The sequence below is a fragment of the Lampetra fluviatilis genome (assembly GCF_964198595.1).
Source record: "Lampetra fluviatilis chromosome 45 unlocalized genomic scaffold, kcLamFluv1.1 SUPER_45_unloc_1, whole genome shotgun sequence".
NCBI lineage: Eukaryota > Metazoa > Chordata > Hyperoartia > Petromyzontiformes > Petromyzontidae > Lampetra > Lampetra fluviatilis.
This window is the reverse complement of record NW_027620425.1, coordinates 567008-586696: the sequence shown is the minus strand read 5'-3', so window position 1 is coordinate 586696 and position 19689 is coordinate 567008. Positions and strand designations below refer to the sequence as shown.

At 54.7% G+C, this 19689-nt stretch overlaps 1 protein-coding gene across 1 annotated transcript in view; it reads left to right on the top strand.

Moving 5' to 3' along the window:
* LOC144953817 (bifunctional 3'-phosphoadenosine 5'-phosphosulfate synthase 1-like) overlaps window positions 1-16170 on the top strand; it is a 50822-nt gene extending 34652 nt beyond the window's left edge. The window contains exons 3-14 of the mRNA XM_078884464.1: window positions 1479-1714; window positions 2286-2424; window positions 3834-3952; window positions 4281-4394; window positions 5859-5970; window positions 6647-6744; window positions 9084-9191; window positions 9392-9527; window positions 9939-10207; window positions 10728-10853; window positions 11119-11222; window positions 11632-16170. Coding sequence (XP_078740590.1) covers window positions 1479-1714; window positions 2286-2424; window positions 3834-3952; window positions 4281-4394; window positions 5859-5970; window positions 6647-6744; window positions 9084-9191; window positions 9392-9527; window positions 9939-10207; window positions 10728-10853; window positions 11119-11222; window positions 11632-11770 — 1700 coding nt within the window. The 3' untranslated portion in view covers window positions 11771-16170. The remainder of the gene's footprint in view (window positions 1-1478; window positions 1715-2285; window positions 2425-3833; window positions 3953-4280; window positions 4395-5858; window positions 5971-6646; window positions 6745-9083; window positions 9192-9391; window positions 9528-9938; window positions 10208-10727; window positions 10854-11118; window positions 11223-11631) is intronic.
* Window positions 16171-19689: the final 3519 nt, after the last annotated feature.

The window sequence follows — 19689 nt, the reverse complement described above, 5'->3', positions numbered from 1 at the left end:
CATACACACAGATACACACACATACACACACATACATACACAGATACACACACACATACACACACACATACACACATACACACACACATACACACACACACACATACACACACACATACACACACATACACATACATACACATACACAACAACACAACAACCGCCATTCGCCACTAAGTGGCGGTGACGTCACCACGACGCTTGTGCCAGGTCATGTGCACTTTGAGGCTATCACGTGAAGTGTCGAAATCCCGCTGGCAGGAGGTCACGGGACAGACCCAGCAGGTGCCACGGGTCGACTGACTGAGAAGACCGAAATGACTGGCTGATGCACCACCTGTGCCCCCTATGGCTTGTGTTGCTTCCGAAACGTCGTGATTTAATTTAATTTATTTTAATTTCTTACCTATGTGACTTTACCGAAAAAAAACAAAGAGTATGAATCCTTGCAGTCACCAAAACTTCAAATCTAGAACTTGCTGCGCTTTAGCCACTCGGCGCTCCGCTCGTTGTTGTGAGCGTCGCTCCTCCGCCCTCCGTTGTTGTTGGAGGGCGACTGCCTCCAACTGCCCCGTAGCGTCCTTCACGAGCCTCCTCCACTGAGGCCGATCTTGACACCGCTGGTACCGGTCATCGGCAAGTCCACTCAGCTCCACGTCCTCCTGTACCACGTCACTCCATCTCTTCTCCACACAGAGACACGCAGAGACTCACAGAGACTCACAGAGACACACAGAGACTCACAGAGACACAGAGACACACATAGATACACAGAGACACACAGAGACACACAGAGACACGCAGAGACACAGAGACACACAGAGACACGCAGAGACACAGAGACACAGAGACACACAGAGACACACAGAGATACACAGAGACACACATAGACACACAGACACGCAGAGACACGCAGAGACACACAGAGACACACAGACACACACAGAGACACACAGACACACAGACACGCAGAGACACGCAGAGACACGCAGAGACACGCAGAGACACGCAGAGACACAGAGAGATACACGGAGACACACGGAGACACAGAGACACACGGAGACACACAGAGACACACGGAGACACACGGAGACACAGAGACACACGGAGACACACAGAGACACACGGAGACACACGGAGACACAGAGACACACGGAGACACACAGAGACACACACAGAGACACGCAGAGACACAGAGACACACAAAGACACGCAGAGACACGCAGAGGCGCACAGAGACACACAGAGACACACAGAGACACACGGAGACACACGGAGACACACGGAGACACGCGGAGACACACAAAGATACACAAAGACACACAGACACAGAGACACACAGAGACACAAAGATACACAAAGACACAGAGACACAGTGACACACAGTGACACACAGAGACACAAAGAGACACACAGAGACACACAGAGACACACAGAGACTCACAGAGACACCCACACGCGATCCGTGTGTCCGCCAGGTCTGTCCGGAGCGGGCAAGACGTCCCTGGGCTTTGCGCTGGAGGAGTATCTGGTGGTGCACGACATCCCCTGCTACTCGCTGGACGGTGACAACGTCCGCCACGGCCTCAACAAGAACCTTGGCTTCACGCCGGGAGACCGCGAGGAGAACATCCGGCGCATCGCAGAGGTGGCCAGGCTGTTCGCTGACGCGGGGCTGGTGTGCATCACCTCGTTCATATCTCCCTACCAGCGGGTAACTACTCATGTCACTCAGTCAGTCAGTCAGTCGCTTAGTCAGTCAGTCACTCAGTCAGTTACTCAGTCACTCAGTCACTCAGTCAGTCACTCAGTTACTCACTCAGTCAGTCAGTCAGTCAGTTGCTTAGTCAGTCACTCAGTCAGTCACTCAGTCGCTTAGTCAGTCAGTCAGTCACTCAGTCAGTCGCTCAGTCAGTCGCTCAGTCAGTCACTCAGTTAGTCAGTCACTCAGTCAGTCACTCAGCCAGTTACACACTCAGTTACACACTCACTCAGTCAGTCACTCAGTCAGTCATTCAGTCACTCAGTCAGTCACTCAGTCACTCACTCAGTCAGTCACTCAGTCACTCAGTCAGTCACTCACTCAAGTCACTCAGTCAGTTACACACTCAGTTACACACTCACTCAGTCAGTCACTCGGTGAGTCACTCAGTGTGTGTGTATGTCTATGTGTCTATATCTGTGTGTGTCTATGTGTGTGTCTATGTGTCTATGTCTATGTGTGTGTGTGTCTATGTCTCTATATCTATGTGTGTGTGTGTCTCTCTGTGCGTGTGTCTCTGTAGGACCGTGAGAATGCCCGTAAGATCCACTCTGACGCTGGGCTGCCCTTCTTTGAGCTCTTTGTGGACGCTCCGCTGGAGGTTTGTGAGCAACGAGACGTGAAAGGCCTCTACAAGAAGGCCAGAGCCGGGGAGATCAAGGGTGAGACACACACAGACACACAGACACACAGACACACACACACACACAACAACAACAACCGCCATTCGCCCCTAAGTTGCGGTGACGTCACCACGACGCTTGTGCCAGGCCATGTGCACCTTGAGGCCACGTGAAGTGTTGAACGCCCGCTGGCAGGAGGTCACAGGGCAGACCCAGCAGGTGCCACGGGTCGACTGACTGAGACGAGTGGTTGATGCACCACCTGTGCCCCTACTGTGCCAACTTGCTGCGTTTTAGCCACCCGGCGCTCCGCTCGTTGTTGTGAGCATCGCTCCTCCGCCCTCCGTTGTTGTTGGAGGGCGACTGCCTCCAACTGCCCAGTAGCGTCCTTCACGAGCCTCCTGCAGAGGCCGATCTTGACACCGCTGGTACCAGTCATCGGCAAGTCTACTCAGCTCCACGTCCTCCTGTACCACATCACTCCATCTCTTCTCTACCCCGTGCCGCGCCCATTTAGCCCCCTCGATCCGGCCGAACAAAAGCTGTTTAGGCATGCGGTGGCTGGGCATGCGGGCTACATGACCCAGCCAACGCAGCCTTGCCTGCAGGAGGAGCTCACCGATGGGACTTTGTCCAGATCTTTCAAGGATTCGTGAGCTCCTCACACAATCCAGCCTGGTTAAACCCAGGATGGATGGTAGGCAGGCCAGCCTCAATGTTTCTAACCGGTATCATAGGCCTTGACCAGGTCAATAAAGCAGAGATGTAGGTCTTGTTGGAATTCCCTACACCTCTGCTGTAGCAGACAGACAGAAAATATGGCATCTGTGCAGGACCGCCCTTTCCTGAAACCGCAATGGGGCTCCGCAAGCCTCTCCTCAGCGTGCCTAGCAAGGCGATGTTGAATAATCCTTGCCAGGACCTTTCCCGGTACACTGAGGAGTGAGATGCCCCTGTAGTTGTTACAGTCTGTGCGGTCCCCCTTCTCAAAGAGGGGGACCGCACAGACTGTGTGTGTGTGTGTGTGTACACTGTGTGTGTGTGACTGTGTGTGTGTGTACACTGTATGTGTGTGACTGTGTGTGTGTACACTGTGTGTGTGTGTACACTGTGTGTGTACACTGTGTGTGTGTGTACACTGTGTGTGTGTGTACACTGTGTGTGTACACTGTGTGTGTGTGTGTACACTGTGTGTGTGTGTTCACTGTGTACACTGTGTGTGTGTGACTGTGTGTGTGTGTACACTGTGTGTGTGTACACTGTGTGTGTGTTCACTGTGTGTGTGTACACTGTGTGTGTGTGTGTGTATTCACTGTGTACACTGTGTGTGTGTGTACACTGTGTGTGTGTGTACACTGTGTGTGTGTGTTCACTGTGTACACTGTGTGTGTGTGTACACTGGGTGTGTGTATTCACTGTGTACACTGTGTGTGTGCGTCTGTGCGCAGGCTTCACCGGCATTGACTCGACGTACGACAAGCCGGAGACTCCGGACCTGGTGCTCAAGACGAGCGAGACGACCATCGACGAGTGTGTCATGCGGATCGTGGAGCTCCTGCAGGAGGGGGTGAAACACTCACTCAGTCACTCACTCAGTCACTCAGTCACTCACTCACTCAGTAACTCACTCAGTCACTCACTGTATCACTCACTCACTCAGTCACTCACTCAGTCACTCACTCACTCAGTCACTCACTCAGTCAGTCAGTCACTCACTCCGTCACTCACTCAGTCACTCACTCACTCAGTTACTCAAGTCACTCAGTCACTCACTCACTCACTCACTGTGTCACTCACTCAGTCACTCACTGAGTCACTCACTCAGTAACTCACTGTGTCACTCACTCACTATGTGTGTCACTCACTGTGTGTGTCACTGTGTCACACACACACAGGGTATTGTGCCCATGTCCGCCACAGTGGAGGTGAAGGAGCTCTTCGTAGCTGAGAACGCCGTGAGCGCCCTGCAGGCCGAGATGCAGGGCCTGCCCACACTGAGCATCACAGAGGTGAGTGGGGTGGGTGAGTGGGTGAGTGGGTGAGTGGGTGAGTGGGTGAGAGAAAGGGTGAGTGGGTGAGTGAGTAGGTGAGTGAGCGAGTCAGTGGGTGAGTAGGTGAGTCAGTGAGTGAGTGTTTGAGTGTGTGAGTCAGTGGGTGAGTGAGTGGGTGAGTGGGTGAGTGAGTGGGGGAGTGGGTGGGTGAGTGGGTGAGTGGGTGAGTGGGTGAGAGAAAGGGTGAGTGGGTGAGTGAGTTGGTGAGTGAGCGAGTCAGTGGGTGAGTAGGTGAGTCAGTGAGTGAGTGTTTGAGTGTGTGAGTCAGTGGGTGAGTGAGTGGGTGAGTGGGTGAGTGAGTGGGGGAGTGGGTGGGTGAGTGGGTGAGTGGGTGAGAGAAAGGGTGAGTGGGTGAGTGAGTAGGTGAGTGAGCGAGTCAGTGGGTGAGTAGGTGAGTCAGTGAGTGAGTGTTTGAGTGTGTGAGTCAGTGGGTGAGTGAGTGGGTGAGTGGGTGAGTGAGTGGGGGAGTGGGTGGGTGAGTGGGTGAGTGGGTGAGTGGGTGAGAGAAAGGGTGAGTGGGTGAGTGAGTAGGTGAGTGAGCGAGGCAGTGGGTGAGTAGGTGAGTCAGTGAGTGAGTGTTTGAGTGTGTGAGTCAGTGGGTGAGTGAGTGGGTGAGTAGGTGAGTGATTGGGGGAGTGGGTGGGTGAGTGGGTGAGTGGGTGAGTGGGTGAGAGAAAGGGTGAGTGGGTGAGTGAGTAGGTGAGTGAGCGAGTCAGTGGGTGAGTAGGTGAGTCAGTGAGTGAGTGTTTGAGTGGGTGAGTGAGTGGGTGAGTGGGTGAGTGAGTGGGGGAGTGGGTGGGTGAGTGGGTGAGTGGGTGAGAGAAAGGGTGAGTGGGTGAGTGAGTAGGTGAGTGAGCGAGTCAGTGGGTGAGTAGGTGAGTCAGTGAGTGAGTGTTTGAGTGTGTGAGTCAGTGGGTGAGTGAGTGGGTGAGTGGGTGAGTGAGTGGGGGAGTGGGTGGGTGAGTGGGTGAGTGGGTGAGTGGGTGAGAGAAAGGGTGAGTGGGTGAGTGAGTAGGTGAGTGAGCGAGTCATGTGTGAGTAGGTGAGTCAGTGAGTGAGTGTTTGAGTGTGTGAGTCAGTGTGTGAGTCAGTGGGTGAGTGAGTGGGTGAGTGAGTGGGGCAGTGGGTGAGTGAGTGGGGGAGTGTGTGAGTGTGTAAGTGACTGAGTGTGTGAGTGAGTGTGTGAGTGGGTGAGTGTTTGAGTGAGTGTGTGTCTGTGTGAGTGAGTGTGTGTCTGTCTGTATCTGTGTATGTAAATATATGTGTGTGTCTGTGTGAGTGAGTGGGTGAGTGTTTGAGTGAGTGTGTGTCTGTGTGAGTGTGTGTGAGTGTGTATCTGTGTAGTATGTATATATATGTGTGTGTGTCTGTGTGTATCTGTGTAGTATGTATATATATGTGTGTGTGTCTGTGTGTGTGCAGTTGGACCTGCAGTGGGTGCAGGTGCTGTCTGAGGGCTGGGCTACGCCTCTGGCCGGCTTCATGCGTGAGAGGGAATACTTACAGTGCCTGCACTTCAACTGCCTGCTCGATGGTACTCACCACTCACTCACCACTCATACACTCACTCACACACTCACCCACTCACTCATTCACTCACTCACTCACTCACTCACTCACCCACTCACTCACTCACCCACTCACTCACTCACCCACCCACTCACCACTCACTCACCCACCCACTCATCCACTCACTCACCCACCCACCCACCCACTCACTCACCCACTCACTCATCACTCACTCACCACTCACTCACCACTCACTCACCACTCAAACACTCACTCACTGACTCACTCACCACTCACTCACCCAGTCACTCACTCACTCACCCACTCACTCACTCACCCACTCACTCACTCACCCACTCACTCACTCACTCACTCACCCACCCACTCACTCACCCACTCACTCACCCACTCACTCACCCACCCACTCACTCACCCACCCACTCATCCACTCACTCACCCACCCACCCACCCACTCACTCACCCACTCACTTATCACCACTCACTCACCACTCACTCACCACTCAAACACTCACTCACTGACTTACTCACCACTCACTCACCCAATCACCACTCAAACACTCACTCACTCACCCACTCACTCACCCACCCACTCACTCACCCACTCACTCACCCACTCACTCACCCACCCACTCACTCACCCACTCACCGACTACTCTGTGTCTATCTGCGGTGTCTGACAGGCGGGGTGATGAATCTGTCTGTCCCTGTGGTGCTTCCCGTCTCCACGGAGGACAAACAGCGGCTGGAGGGAGGTGCGGCCATCGCCCTCGTGTACCAGGTACACACACACACACAGCCTCACACACACACACACAGACGCACACATACACACACAGCGTCACACACACACACAGCGTCACACACACATACACACAGCGTCACACACACACACAGGTACACACACACACATACACACACACACAGGTACACACAGACACACACAGGTACACACACACACACAGCGTCACACACACACACAGCGTCACACACACACACAGGTACACACACACACACAGCGTCACACACATACACACACACAGCGTCACACACACACACACAGCGTCACACACACACACACAGCGTCACACACACACACACAGCGTCACACACACACACATACACACACACACAGCGTCACACACACATACACACACAGGTACACACACACACACATACACACACAGGTACACACACAGACACACACACACACACAGGTACACACACATACACACACACAGCGTTACACACACACACAGCGTCACACACACACACAGCGTCACACACACACACAGCGTCACACACACACACACACATATACACACACACACACAGGTACACACACACACACAGCGTGACACACACACACATACACACAGGTACACACACATACACACACACACACATAGCGTCACACACACACACATACACACACACAGCGTCACACACACACACACACAGCGTCACACACACACACACACACAGCGTCACACACACACACATACACACACACACAGCGCCACACACACATACACACACAGGTACACACACACATACACACACACAGGTACACACACAGGTACACACACAGACACACACACACACACAGGTACACACACATACACACACACAGCGTTACACACACACACACAGCGTCACACACACACAGCGTCACACACACACACACAGCGTCACACACACACACACAGCGTCACACACACACACAGGTACACACACACACATACAGACACACACACATACAGACACACACACAGACACACACACAGACACACACAGACACACACAGGTACACACACACAGACACACACAGGTACACACACACAGACACACACACACAGTGTCACACACACACATACACACAGGTACACACACAGGTACACACACACACAGGTACACACACACACATACATACACACAGGTACACACACACAGGTACACACACAGACACACAGCGTCACACACACACAGCGTCACACACAACAACAACAACCGCCATTCGCCACTAAGTGGCGGTGACGTTACCACGACGCTTGTGCCAGGCCATGTGCACCTTGAGGCCACGTGAAGTGTCGAACGCCCGCTGGCAGGAGGTCACGGGGCAGACCCAGCAGGTGCCATGGGTCGACTGACCGAGATGACCGAGATGACTGGCTGATGCACCACCTGTGCCCCCTACTGTGTCAACTTGCTGTGTTTTAGCCACCCGGTGCTCCGCTCGTTGTTGTGAACGTTGCTCCTCCGCCCTCCGTTGTTGTTGGAGGGCGACTGCCTCCAACTGCCCAGTAGCGTCCTTCACGAGCCTCCTCCACAGAGGCCAATCTTGACAGCGCTGGTACCGGTCATCGGCAAGTCCACTCAGCTCCACGTCCTCCTGTACCACATCACTCCATCTCTTTTCTAGCCCGTGCCGCGCCCGTTTAGCCCCCTCGATTCGTCCGAACAAAAGCTGTTTAGGCATGCGGTGGCTGGGCTTGCGGGCTACATGACCCAGCCAACGCAGCCTTGCCTGCCGGAGGAGCTCACCGATGGGACTTTGTCCAGATCTTTCGAGGATTTGTGAGCTCCTCACACAATCCAGCCTGGTTTAACCCAGGATTGATCGTAGGCAGGCCAGCCTAAATGTTTATAACCGGCGAAGATGTTCCGTTAGGGGGGTCCACGATTCGCAAGTGTAGAGAAGGGAGGGAATTACTGTGGCCAAGAAGACCTGAAGCATCGTGCGGAGCGACAGACCAGGTAGCTTCCACACAGTGTTACGCAACTGATGAAAAGATATTGCCGCTCGACTGATTAGGAGTGAGGCCTCTGCTATTAAACCGGAGCCGGTCATGAGCACACTGCCCAGGTATGCGAAACTCTCCACTCTCTCCACTACTGCCCCATCACCGATTGGGAGTTGTGGGGGTGGAGTGCCCGATGGTACAAAATACCCAGGCAGGTGCTTCGTTTTGGTGGGGCTGATGGTAAGGCCCCACCTCTTAGTGGCACGCTCCAGTCTCAGCAGCAGCATCTCCAACTCCTCTTCTGAATGAGCAGCTATTATCAAATCATCGGCATACATAACGTGGTTGACTGTGTGTGTCTGTATGTGTGTCGCAGGGGGTGAAAGTTGCTGTGCTCCGTAATTTGGAGTTCTTTCCGCACCGCAAGGAGGAGCGCTGTGCCCGGCAGTGGGGCACCACCTGCAAGGAACACCCCTACATCAAGGTGACAACAACCACCACCACCACAACAACCACAACAACAACCACCACCACAACAACAACAACTATAACAACCACCACAACAACAACAACTCTAACAACCACCACAACAACAACAACTCTAACAACCACCACCACCACAACAACAACTCTAACAACAACCACCACCACAACAACTCTGACACTACCCCGCATCTCCCCCAGATGGTGCTGGAGAGTGGCGAGTGGCTGGTGGGCGGTGACTTGGAGGTGCCGGAGCGAATCCGCTGGGGTGACGGTCTGGACGAGTACCGGCTCTCGCCCGTTGAGCTGCGCAACAAATTCCGTCAACTCAACGCCGGTCAGCGACAGCGTCTCTGTCTGTGTGTGTCTGTGTGTGTGTCTGTGTGTGTGTGTCTGTGTGTGTGTGTGTCTGTGTGTGTGTGTCTGTGTGTGTGTCTGTGTGTGTGTCTGTGTGTGTGTGTCTGTGTGTGTGTCTGTCTGTGTGTGTGTCTGTGTGTGTGTGTCTGTGTGTGTGTCTGTGTGTCTGTGTGTGTGTGTCTGTGTGTGTCTGTGTGTGTGTGTCTGTGTGTCTCTATCTGTGTGTGTCTATCTGTCTATCTGTGTGTGTGTGTCTGTGTGTCTATCTGTGTGTGTCTGTGTGTGTCTGTGTGTCTATCTGTGTGTGTCTGTGTGTGTGTCTACCTGTCTATCTGTGTGTGTCTATCTGCGTGTCTAACTCCCCCCCTTCCCCCCCCCCGCCCCGCCCCAGACGCGGTCTTCGCCTTCCAGCTGCGCAACCCGGTGCACAACGGCCACGCGCTGCTCATGAGCGACACGCGCCGGCGCCTTCGCGAGCGCGGCTACCGCTCCCCCGTGCTGCTGCTGCACCCGCTGGGGGGCTGGACCAAGGAGGACGACGTGCCGCTGGCCTGGCGCATGCGGCAGCACGCCGCCCTCGTGGAGGACGGAGTGCTGGACCCACTCACCACCGTACTCGCCATCTTCCCCTCGCCCATGATGTACGCCGGGCCTACGGAGGTGAGCGTGGGTTGGTGGGTGGGGGAGTTGGTGAGTGGGTGGGTGGTTGGGTGGGTGGGTGAGTGGGTGGGTGAGTGGGTGGGTGAGTTGGTGGGTGGGTGAGTGGGTGGGTGGGTGGGTGAGTGGGTGGGTGGGTCGGTGAGTGGGTGGGTGGGTGGGTGAGTGGGTGGGTGGGTGGGTGGGTGAGTGGGTGGGTGAGTGGGTGAGCGGGTCGGTGAGCGGGTGGGTGAGCGGGTGGGTGAGCGGGTGGGTGAGCGGGTGGGTGAGTGGGTGGGTGAGTGGCTTAGTGATGGTGGTGGTGATGCCCATGATGATGGTGATGGTGGTGATGATGATGGTGATGATGGTGGTGATGATGGTGGTGATGATGATGGTGGTGGTGATGATGGTGATGATGGTGATAGTGATGATGATGGTGATGATGATGATGGTGATGATGATGATGGTGATGATGATGATCATGATGGTGATGATGGTGATGATGGTGATGATGATGGTGATGATGGTGATGCCCCCCCAGGTTCAATGGCACTGCCGCTGCCGGATGATTGCCGGAGCGAACTTCTACATCGTGGGGCGAGACCCAGCGGGGATGCCTCACCCAGAGAGCGGCGTGGACCTCTACGACCACTCACACGGGGCTAAGGTGGGGGGGTGGTGGGGGGGTGATGGGGGGGTGGTGAGTGGGTGGTTGAGTGACTGAGTGACTGACTGAGTGACTGACTGACTGAGTGACTGACTGAGTGAGTGACTGATTGACTGACCGAGTGACTGACTGACTGAGTGACTGAGTGACTGACTGACTGAGTGAGTGACTGAGTGACTGATTGACTGAGTGACTGACTGACTGAGTGACTGGCTGAGTGACTGACTGACTGAGTGACTGACTGAGTGACTGACGGTGTCTGCAGGTACTGACGATGGCGCCTGGCCTCACCTCGCTGGAGGTGATCCCCTTCAGAGTTGCTGCCTACAACGTGGCCGCCCGGCAGATGCAGTTCTATGACGCTGAACGGTGAGTGGGGGTGGTGAGTCGGGTGGTGAGTGGTGAGTGGGGGTGGTAAGTGGGGGTGGTGAGTGGGGGTGGTGAGTGGGGGTGGTGAGTGTGGTGAGTGGGGGTGGTGAGTGGGGTGTGAGTAGTGAGTGGGGGTGGTGAGTGGGGGTGGTGAGTAAGGATGGGGTGGGATTAAGTGGCATGTCTTGGATAGTGTCTCTGTGTCTCTGTGTTGTCTCTCTGTGTCTCTGTCTCTCTGTGTTTCTGTCTCTCTGTGTCTCTCTCTGTCTCTGTGTCTCTCTGTGTCTCTGTCTCCCCGGTGCTAACACTGTCTCTCTCCGTGTGTGTGTCTGTGTGTGTGTCTGTGTGTGTGTCTGTGTGTGTGTGTCTGTGTGTGTGTGTCTGTGTGTGTGTGTCTGTGTGTGTGTAGCCATGCCGAGTTTGACTTCATCTCCGGCACGCGCATGCGTAAGATGGCACGGGAAGGGGTGGACCCTCCGGAGGGGTTCATGTCCACGCGAGCCTGGAGGGTGCTCACAGAGTACTACCGCTCCTTAGACAAAGACTAGACAAAGACACACACAGACACACACACAGCGTCACACACACACAGACACCCTCAGACACACACAGAGTACTACCGCTCCTTAGACAAAGACTAGACACACACACATACACACAGACACACACAGACACACACAGAGAGTACTACCGCTCCTTAGACAAAGACTAGACAAAGACACACACAGACACACACAGACACACACACACAGACACACACAGACACACACAGACAACAACCGCCATTCGCCACTAAGTGGCGGTGACGTCACCACGACGCTTGTGCCAGGAAATGTGCACCTTGAGGCCACGTGAAGTGTCGAACGCCCGATGGCAGGAGGTCACGGGGCAGACCCAGCAGGTGTCACGGGTCGAATGACCGAGATGACTCGCTGATGCACCACCTGTGCCAACTTGCTGTGCTTTAGCAACCCGAAACTCCGCACGTTGTTGTGAGCGTCGCTCCTCCGCCCTCCGTTGTTGTTGGAGGGCGACTGCCTCCAACTGCCCAGTAGCAGCGTCCTTCACGAGCTTCCTCCACTGAGGCCGATCTTGACACCGCTGGTACCAGTCATCGGAAAGTCCACTCAGCTCCACGTCCTCCTGTACCACATCACTCCATCTCTTCTCTAGCCTGTACCCCACCCGCTTAGCCCCCTCGATCCGGCTGAACAAAAGCAGTTTGGGACTTTGCCCAGATCTTTTGAGGATTTGTGAGCTCCTCACACAATCCAGCCTGGTTAAACCCAGGATTGATCGTAGGCAGCCCAGCCTAAATGTTTCTAACCAGCGAAGATGTTCCGTTAGGGGGGTCCACGTTTCACAAGCATAGAGAAGGGAGGGAATGACTGGCCGAGAAGACCTGAAGCTTCGTGCTGAGCGACAGACCAGGTAGCTTCCACACAGCGTTGCGCAACCGATGAAAAGATATTGCCGCTCGACTGATTCAGAGTGAGACCTCTGCTGTTAAACCGGAGCCGGTCATGAGTACACTGCCCAGGTATGGGAAACTCTCCACTCTCTCCACAACTGCCCCATCACCGATTGGGAGTTGTGGGGGTGGAGTACCCAATGGTACAAAATACCCAGGCAGGTGCTTAGTTTTGGTGGGGCTGATGGTAAGGCCCCACACCTCTTAGTGGCATGCTCCAGTTTCAGCAGAAGCGTCTCTAACTCCTCCTCTGAATGAGCAGCAATTACTAAATTATTGGCAATAGGGAGCCATCCCTTGACCGCACCCGGGCATCGATCAGCCTCCCATTGTATCTGTACCAGATGGAAATTCCTCCAGTACAGCTACTGAAGGCTCCACGAACTACGTGGTCAAAATAGATGTTAAATAATGTGGGAGCCAGAGGACATCCCTGTCGCACCCCAAGGTGTACAGGGAATGGCTCTGACGTCCGGCCACGTAGTTTTACCGGGGCCTGCTTACCATCATGAAGGTCCTTAATGAGCATGAGCAGAGGGTCAGGGACTCCGAAAGCACGAAGGGGGAGCGGGAGAGCGTCGGCCCAAGGTTGAGGGTTGCCCCGGGCCATGGCACTCTGGTTGACCCCGTAGACACGTGATCCGGAGTGTCCATAGAGAGGTCCCCAAGTGGAGGGGGGGGGGGGGGCTAGGGGGTGATCACGTGTCTGGGCGGAGCTCTCGAGAGGGAGCTGAAGAAGGCTCCCTCTCGATCCGATGGGTCTACCCCCTCATGGCAGTCTCCTGCCCCGAGTAGAAGACTCTCCACTCCTCATGGTGGCAGGAGCCAGGGCCGGTCCACCCGACCTCCTGAATGCTATAGAGATCCAGGCGGTACCGGTCCAGCTCCCGACAGAGGAGTGGCAGCCTCTCCTCTGCAGTGAGCATTCGAACATTCCATGTGGCCACACGAAGTGGCTTTTCGTTGTTTCTGGAGGAGCCCCGAGGGTGAAGATTCAATCTCCTGGCTCTGCCAATTGGGGTTTGGCCAGGAGACGTCATAGACGCCTGTCCCCCCGGGGCCTCCGGCACAAGCTTTTTAAATAGATATTTTTCACCTGGTTTAGTGGTAATTTATTGAAGGTGGAGGGGTTACCAGCCCCTCGCACCTATCCAGAGCCCCCATTTAGCCGCTGTGGTGGTCACAGACGCCATGATGGGATAGACGCATCGGAATTGGCCCTCCCTCCACGGCACTGACCACGACAATGTTGCCCGTCCGGCACTACGAGGAGGTAGGAGGTTGTTTTTGCCGGACTACACACAGACACACATACAGATACACACACAGACACACACACAGACACACACACAGACACACAGACACACACAGACACACACACAGTGACACACACACAGACACACACATATATATGTTGTGGGTAGAAACGTGGAGCGAGACTTCTCTTGGAGGCAATGCGTCTATTCAACAAACGTTAATAACACCCGTAACACTGAAGGGGTACGGCCCCTTCACCCGATTACCTAAGGGAGGCACTGCCTCCCTTCTAGCGGGGCCCTACAGGCTCCGCTCTCTCTCGGGTCCTCCGCTACTGGACCTAGGGCAGGCTGGGCTGACCCGACCTCGCCAGGGTGTACGGGTCTCACCGCTGGTCCGCTACAACGCGGCTCTTACTAGAGCCTCGGTTGAGGGTCCCAGGGTGCTGGCCGAGTGTTCAAGTCTTCAGGCGTCTTCGGGTCTTGAGTGGACGAACTCTGCCGGTCCCGTTGAGAGGGCCGGCTTTTATACACAAGTTGGGGCTCATCACGCCCCTAGCCACAACCTCCCCCCCAGAACCATCCAGAAGTGTCTGGAAGGGTCTGGAATGAACCGTTGGCCCCCAGCCCCCACCCCTTTGGAGGTCTGGGGTCTCTACCCCCGGTCACGAGGTACCCGGGGGGGGGGGGGGGGGGTTACTCCAGGTCAACCCCCACACCTCCCGCTCACTCTCTCGGCTGCCCCCTATCGGCCTGTGAGGGTGGAGACCATAAGAATACCCACAGCGCCTTGGTGTGGCGCAACATCTATATAGACACACATAGACATACACACATATATACATAGAGACACATAGAGATATATACACAGATACACATAGACACATACGTATATATATAGACACACATAGACATACACATATATATACATAGAGACACATAGACATATATACATACACAGACACACACGTATATATATAGACACACATAGACACACACGTATATATATAGACACACATAGACATACACATATATATACATAGAGACACAGACATATATACATACACACACGTATATATATAGACACGTTTATCTATCTATCTACTCACGGTGTATCGGACCAGCCGATTGTGAAGGAGCTTCCCCCCTCACCGATCCCATTGCCCAAAACCAGAACCACAAAACCTGCACCGGGTATCGCCGCACCGTGCCGGCAACTGCTCACGGCACGCGCCGATACGTCACGGCACGCACCGATACGTCACGGCACAGACAGATACTTCACCGGCACGGCCGATACGTCACCGGCGATACGTCACGGCACAGACAGATACATTACCAGCACTGCTGATACATTACCAGCACGGCCGATACGTCACAGCACAGACAGATACATTACCAGCACTGCTGATACATTACCAGCATGGCCGATACGTCACAGCACAGACAGATACGTCACAGGCACTGCTGGTGACGTCACCGGCACTGCTGATGACGTCACGGCACTGCTGATTACGTCACCGGCACTGCTGATGACGTCACCAGCACTGCTGATGACGTCACGGCACGGGAACGTATAGCAGCTTCCCACGAGGGCAACGAGCGACGATGTCGCGGTGCGTGAGGAGCGGTGGTTGTGGACTACGGCTGCAGTAAGTTAGTGCGGTGACGTCACTGCAATAAGTTACTGCGGTGACGTCGCTGTGCTAACGTTGCGGTGTTAACATTGACTGTATTGACATTGCCGTGTTAACATTGACATTACTGTGTTAACATTACTGTGTTAACATTGACGTTACTGTGTTGACATTACTGTGTTAACACATTAACGTTGCTGTGTTAACATTGACATTACTGTGTTAACATTGACATTACTGTGTTAACATTGACATTACTGTGTTAACATTACTGTGTTAACATTGACGTTGCTGTGTTAACATTGACGTCACTGTGTTAACACATTGACGTTGCTGTGTTAACATTGACATTACTGTGTTGACATTACTGTGTTGACATTGACGTTACTGTGTTAACGTTGACGTCGCCGCATGAACCACACAGGGTACCCGTGGCGAGAACGTGGAGTGGTGATCCCCCCCGGTCTAAGATTTGTCCTCACCCCTTTCCGGCAGTGACAAAGCGGTGATTGTGGGAAGATGTTGTAACACCAATTAGAAGCTTTGTTTTGCAAAGGAATAAATATACTCGCATTTAACCATCACACGTGCGGTGAAGTTGTGGTGTTCAGACATCTCAGTCGGTACAACCCATGGCACCCGCTGGGTCTGTCCCGTGACCTCCTGGTGTACCTAGCCTGGCACAGGCGCTGTGGTGACGTCACCGTCACTTGGTGGGGGTGATGGTGGTGATGGAGGTGAAGGTGGTGATGATGGAGGTGATCGAGGTGGTGATGATGGTGGTGATGGTGGTGGTGATGATGGAGGTGATGGTGATGGAGGTGGTGGAGGTGGTGATGATGGAGGTGGTGATGGAGGTGGTGATGATGGAGGTGATGGTGGTGATGATGGTGGAGGTGGTGGTTATGATGGTTGTGATGGTGGTGATGGTGGTGGTGGTGATGATGGAGGTGGTGATGATGATGGTGGTGATAGTAGTGATGATGGTGGTGATGGAGGTGGTGGTGGTGATGGTGGAGGTGATGGAGGTGGTGGTGGTGGTGATAGTGGTGATGATGGTGGTGATGATCATGGTCGTGATGATGACGGTGATGGTGGAGGTGGTGGTGGAGAGCTCCGCCCAGACACGTGACCAACCCTAGCCCCCCCCCCCCACCTGGGGCCCTCTCTGTGGGCACTCCGGGTCACGTGTCTATGGGGTCAACTAGAGTGACACGGCCCGGGGCAACCCTCTCCCTCGGTGTTCAGTTTTCATGTATTTGGTGTTGAGCCCTGTGAGCCATTCGGCTCTTGAATCGGGTGCAACCGCAACAAACAACAAACAAAAACATGAACAAGGGAACATCTTGAAGCGACTATGTGACTAAGTGCAAACAGAAAAGACGGCAAAATATTGCAGGAAAGGCACCGGACACCAACGCTGTGTGAAGAAATCCCTTGGGCCGACGCTCTCCCGCGCCCCCTTGTGGGAGACCCCCAACCGCACGCCACGCGTGGTGCCAGCGCTCACCCAGCCCAGCCAGCCCCGCTAGGGCTGGTACCACATCCAGCCCCGCCAGGGCTGGTGCCACACCCAGCCCCGCCAGGGCTGGTGCCACACCCAGCCCCGCTTGGGCTGGTAACTACACCCAGCCCAGCCAGGGCTGGTACCACACCCAGCCCCGCTAGGCCTGGCCCTCTCAGCCCGGCACCTCGCAGTGACGTCACCGATGCCACTGCACGCGCAGCGCCACTTTGTTATCGGTAGGGGGCGATAAACGCCGGAGTGGGCTCCATTAACGTCGCTGCGCGTGCGTGTTCCTGTCTTGATGCACACAGAAACACCACTACACACACACATACACACACACACCACACACACACACAGCCACTCATTCACTCACTCACCCACTAACCCACCCACCCACTAAACCCTACACACACACCCGCCCACTCACATAATCACCCACACACACATCCACCCACACACTGACCCACTCACCCACCCACACACACACCCACACACACACCCACACACTCACCCACTCACACACCCACTCACTCACCCACACACACACCCACACCCATCCACCCACACACACACCCATCCACCCACCCACCCACAAACACACCCACTGACCCACTCTCCAACCCAGTCACCCACCCACTCACCCACTCACCGAACCCACACACTCATCCACACACACACACTGACACACACAACAACCGCCATTCGCCACTAAGTGGCGGTGACGTCACCACGACGCTTGTGCCAAGCCATGTGCACCTTGCGGCCACGTGAAGTGTCGAACGCCCGCTGGCAGGAGATCACGGGGCAGACCCAGGTGCCACGGGTCGACTGACCGAGATGACCGAGACGACTGGCTGATGCACCACCTGTGCCCCTTACTGTGCCAACTTGCTGTGCTTTAGCCACCCGGAGCTCCGCTCGTTGTTGTGAGCTGCCTTCAACTGCCCAGTAGCGTCCTTCACGAGCCTCCTCCACAGAGGCCGATCTTGACACTGCTGGTACCAGTCATTGGAAAGTCTACTCAGCTCCACGTCCTCCTGTACCACATCACTCCATCTCTTCTCTAGCCCGTGCAGTGCCCGTTTAGCCCCCTCGATCCGGCCGAACAAAAGCTGTTTAGGCATGTGGTGGCTGGGCATGCGGGCTACATGACCCAGCCAACGCAGCCTTGCCTGACGGAGGAGCTCACCGATGGGACTTTGCCCAGATCTTTCAAGGATTTGTGAGCTCCTCACACAATCCAGTCTGGTTAAACCCAGGATGGATCGAAGGCAGGCCAGCCTAAATGTTTCCAACCGGCGAAGATGCTCCATTAGGGGGTCCACGTTTCCTACACGTAGAGAAGGGAGGGAATGACTGTGGCCGAGAAGACCTGAAGCTTCATGCGGAGCGACAGACCAGGTAGCTGCCACACAGCGTTACACAACCGATGAAAAGATATTGCCACTCTACTGATTCGGAGTGAGACCTCTGCTGTTAAACTGGAGCCGGTCATAAGCACACTGCTCAGGTATGAGAAAATCTCCACTCTCTCCACTACTGCCCCATCACTGATTGGGAGTTGTGGGGGTGGAGTGTCCGATGGTACAAAATACCCAGGCAGGTGCTTAGTCTTGGTGGGGCTGATGGTAAGGCCCCACCTCTTAGTGGCACGCTCCAGTCTCAGCAGCAGCGTCTCCAACTCCTCTTCTGAATGAGCAGCTATTACCAAATCATCAGCATACATAACGTGGTTGACCAATAGGGAGCCATCCCTTGATCGCACCCGGGCGTCGATCAGCCTCCCATTATATCTGTACCAAATGGAAATTCCTCCGGTACAACTATTGAAGGCATTACGAACTACGTGGTCAAAATAAATGTTAAATAATGTGGGAGCCAGAGGACCTCCCTGTTGCACCCCAAGGTGTACAGGGAATGGCCCGCTCACCACCATGAAGGTCCTTAATGATCGTGAGCAGAGGGTCAGGGACTCCGAAAGCACGAAGAACAACCCAGAGCACAGGTCTACTGATAGTATCATAGGCCTTGACCAGGTCAATAAAGCAGAGATGTAGGTCTTGTTGGAATTCCCTACACCTCTGCTGAAGCAGACGAACAGAAAATATGGCGTCTGTGCAGGACCGCCCTTTCCTGAAACCGCATTCACACACACACACACTCACCCTCACACACGCACACAACAACAACCCACACACAACAACAACCCACACAACACCACAACAACTGCAACATGAATAAAATACCACACGAGACAATCACATCGACACATTCGCTGTATTGAGGATTGGATCGATCATCATTGGAGGAGGGGATGGGGGGGTGGGTGGGTGGGTTGGTTAGTGGTGGGTGTGTGAGTGGGTGGGTGAGTAGAGGGGTGAGTGGGTGAGTGGGTGGGTGAGTCGGTGGGTGAGTGGGTGGGTGAGTGAGTGGAGGGGTGAGTGGGTGGGTGAGTGGAGCGGTGAGTGGGTGGGTGAGTGCGTGGGGGGGGGGGGGTGGATGGGTGGGTGAGTGTGTGATTGATTGGGTGAGTGATTGGGTGAGTGGAGGGGTGAGTGGGTGAGTGGAGGGGTGAGTGGGTGGGTGAGTGGAT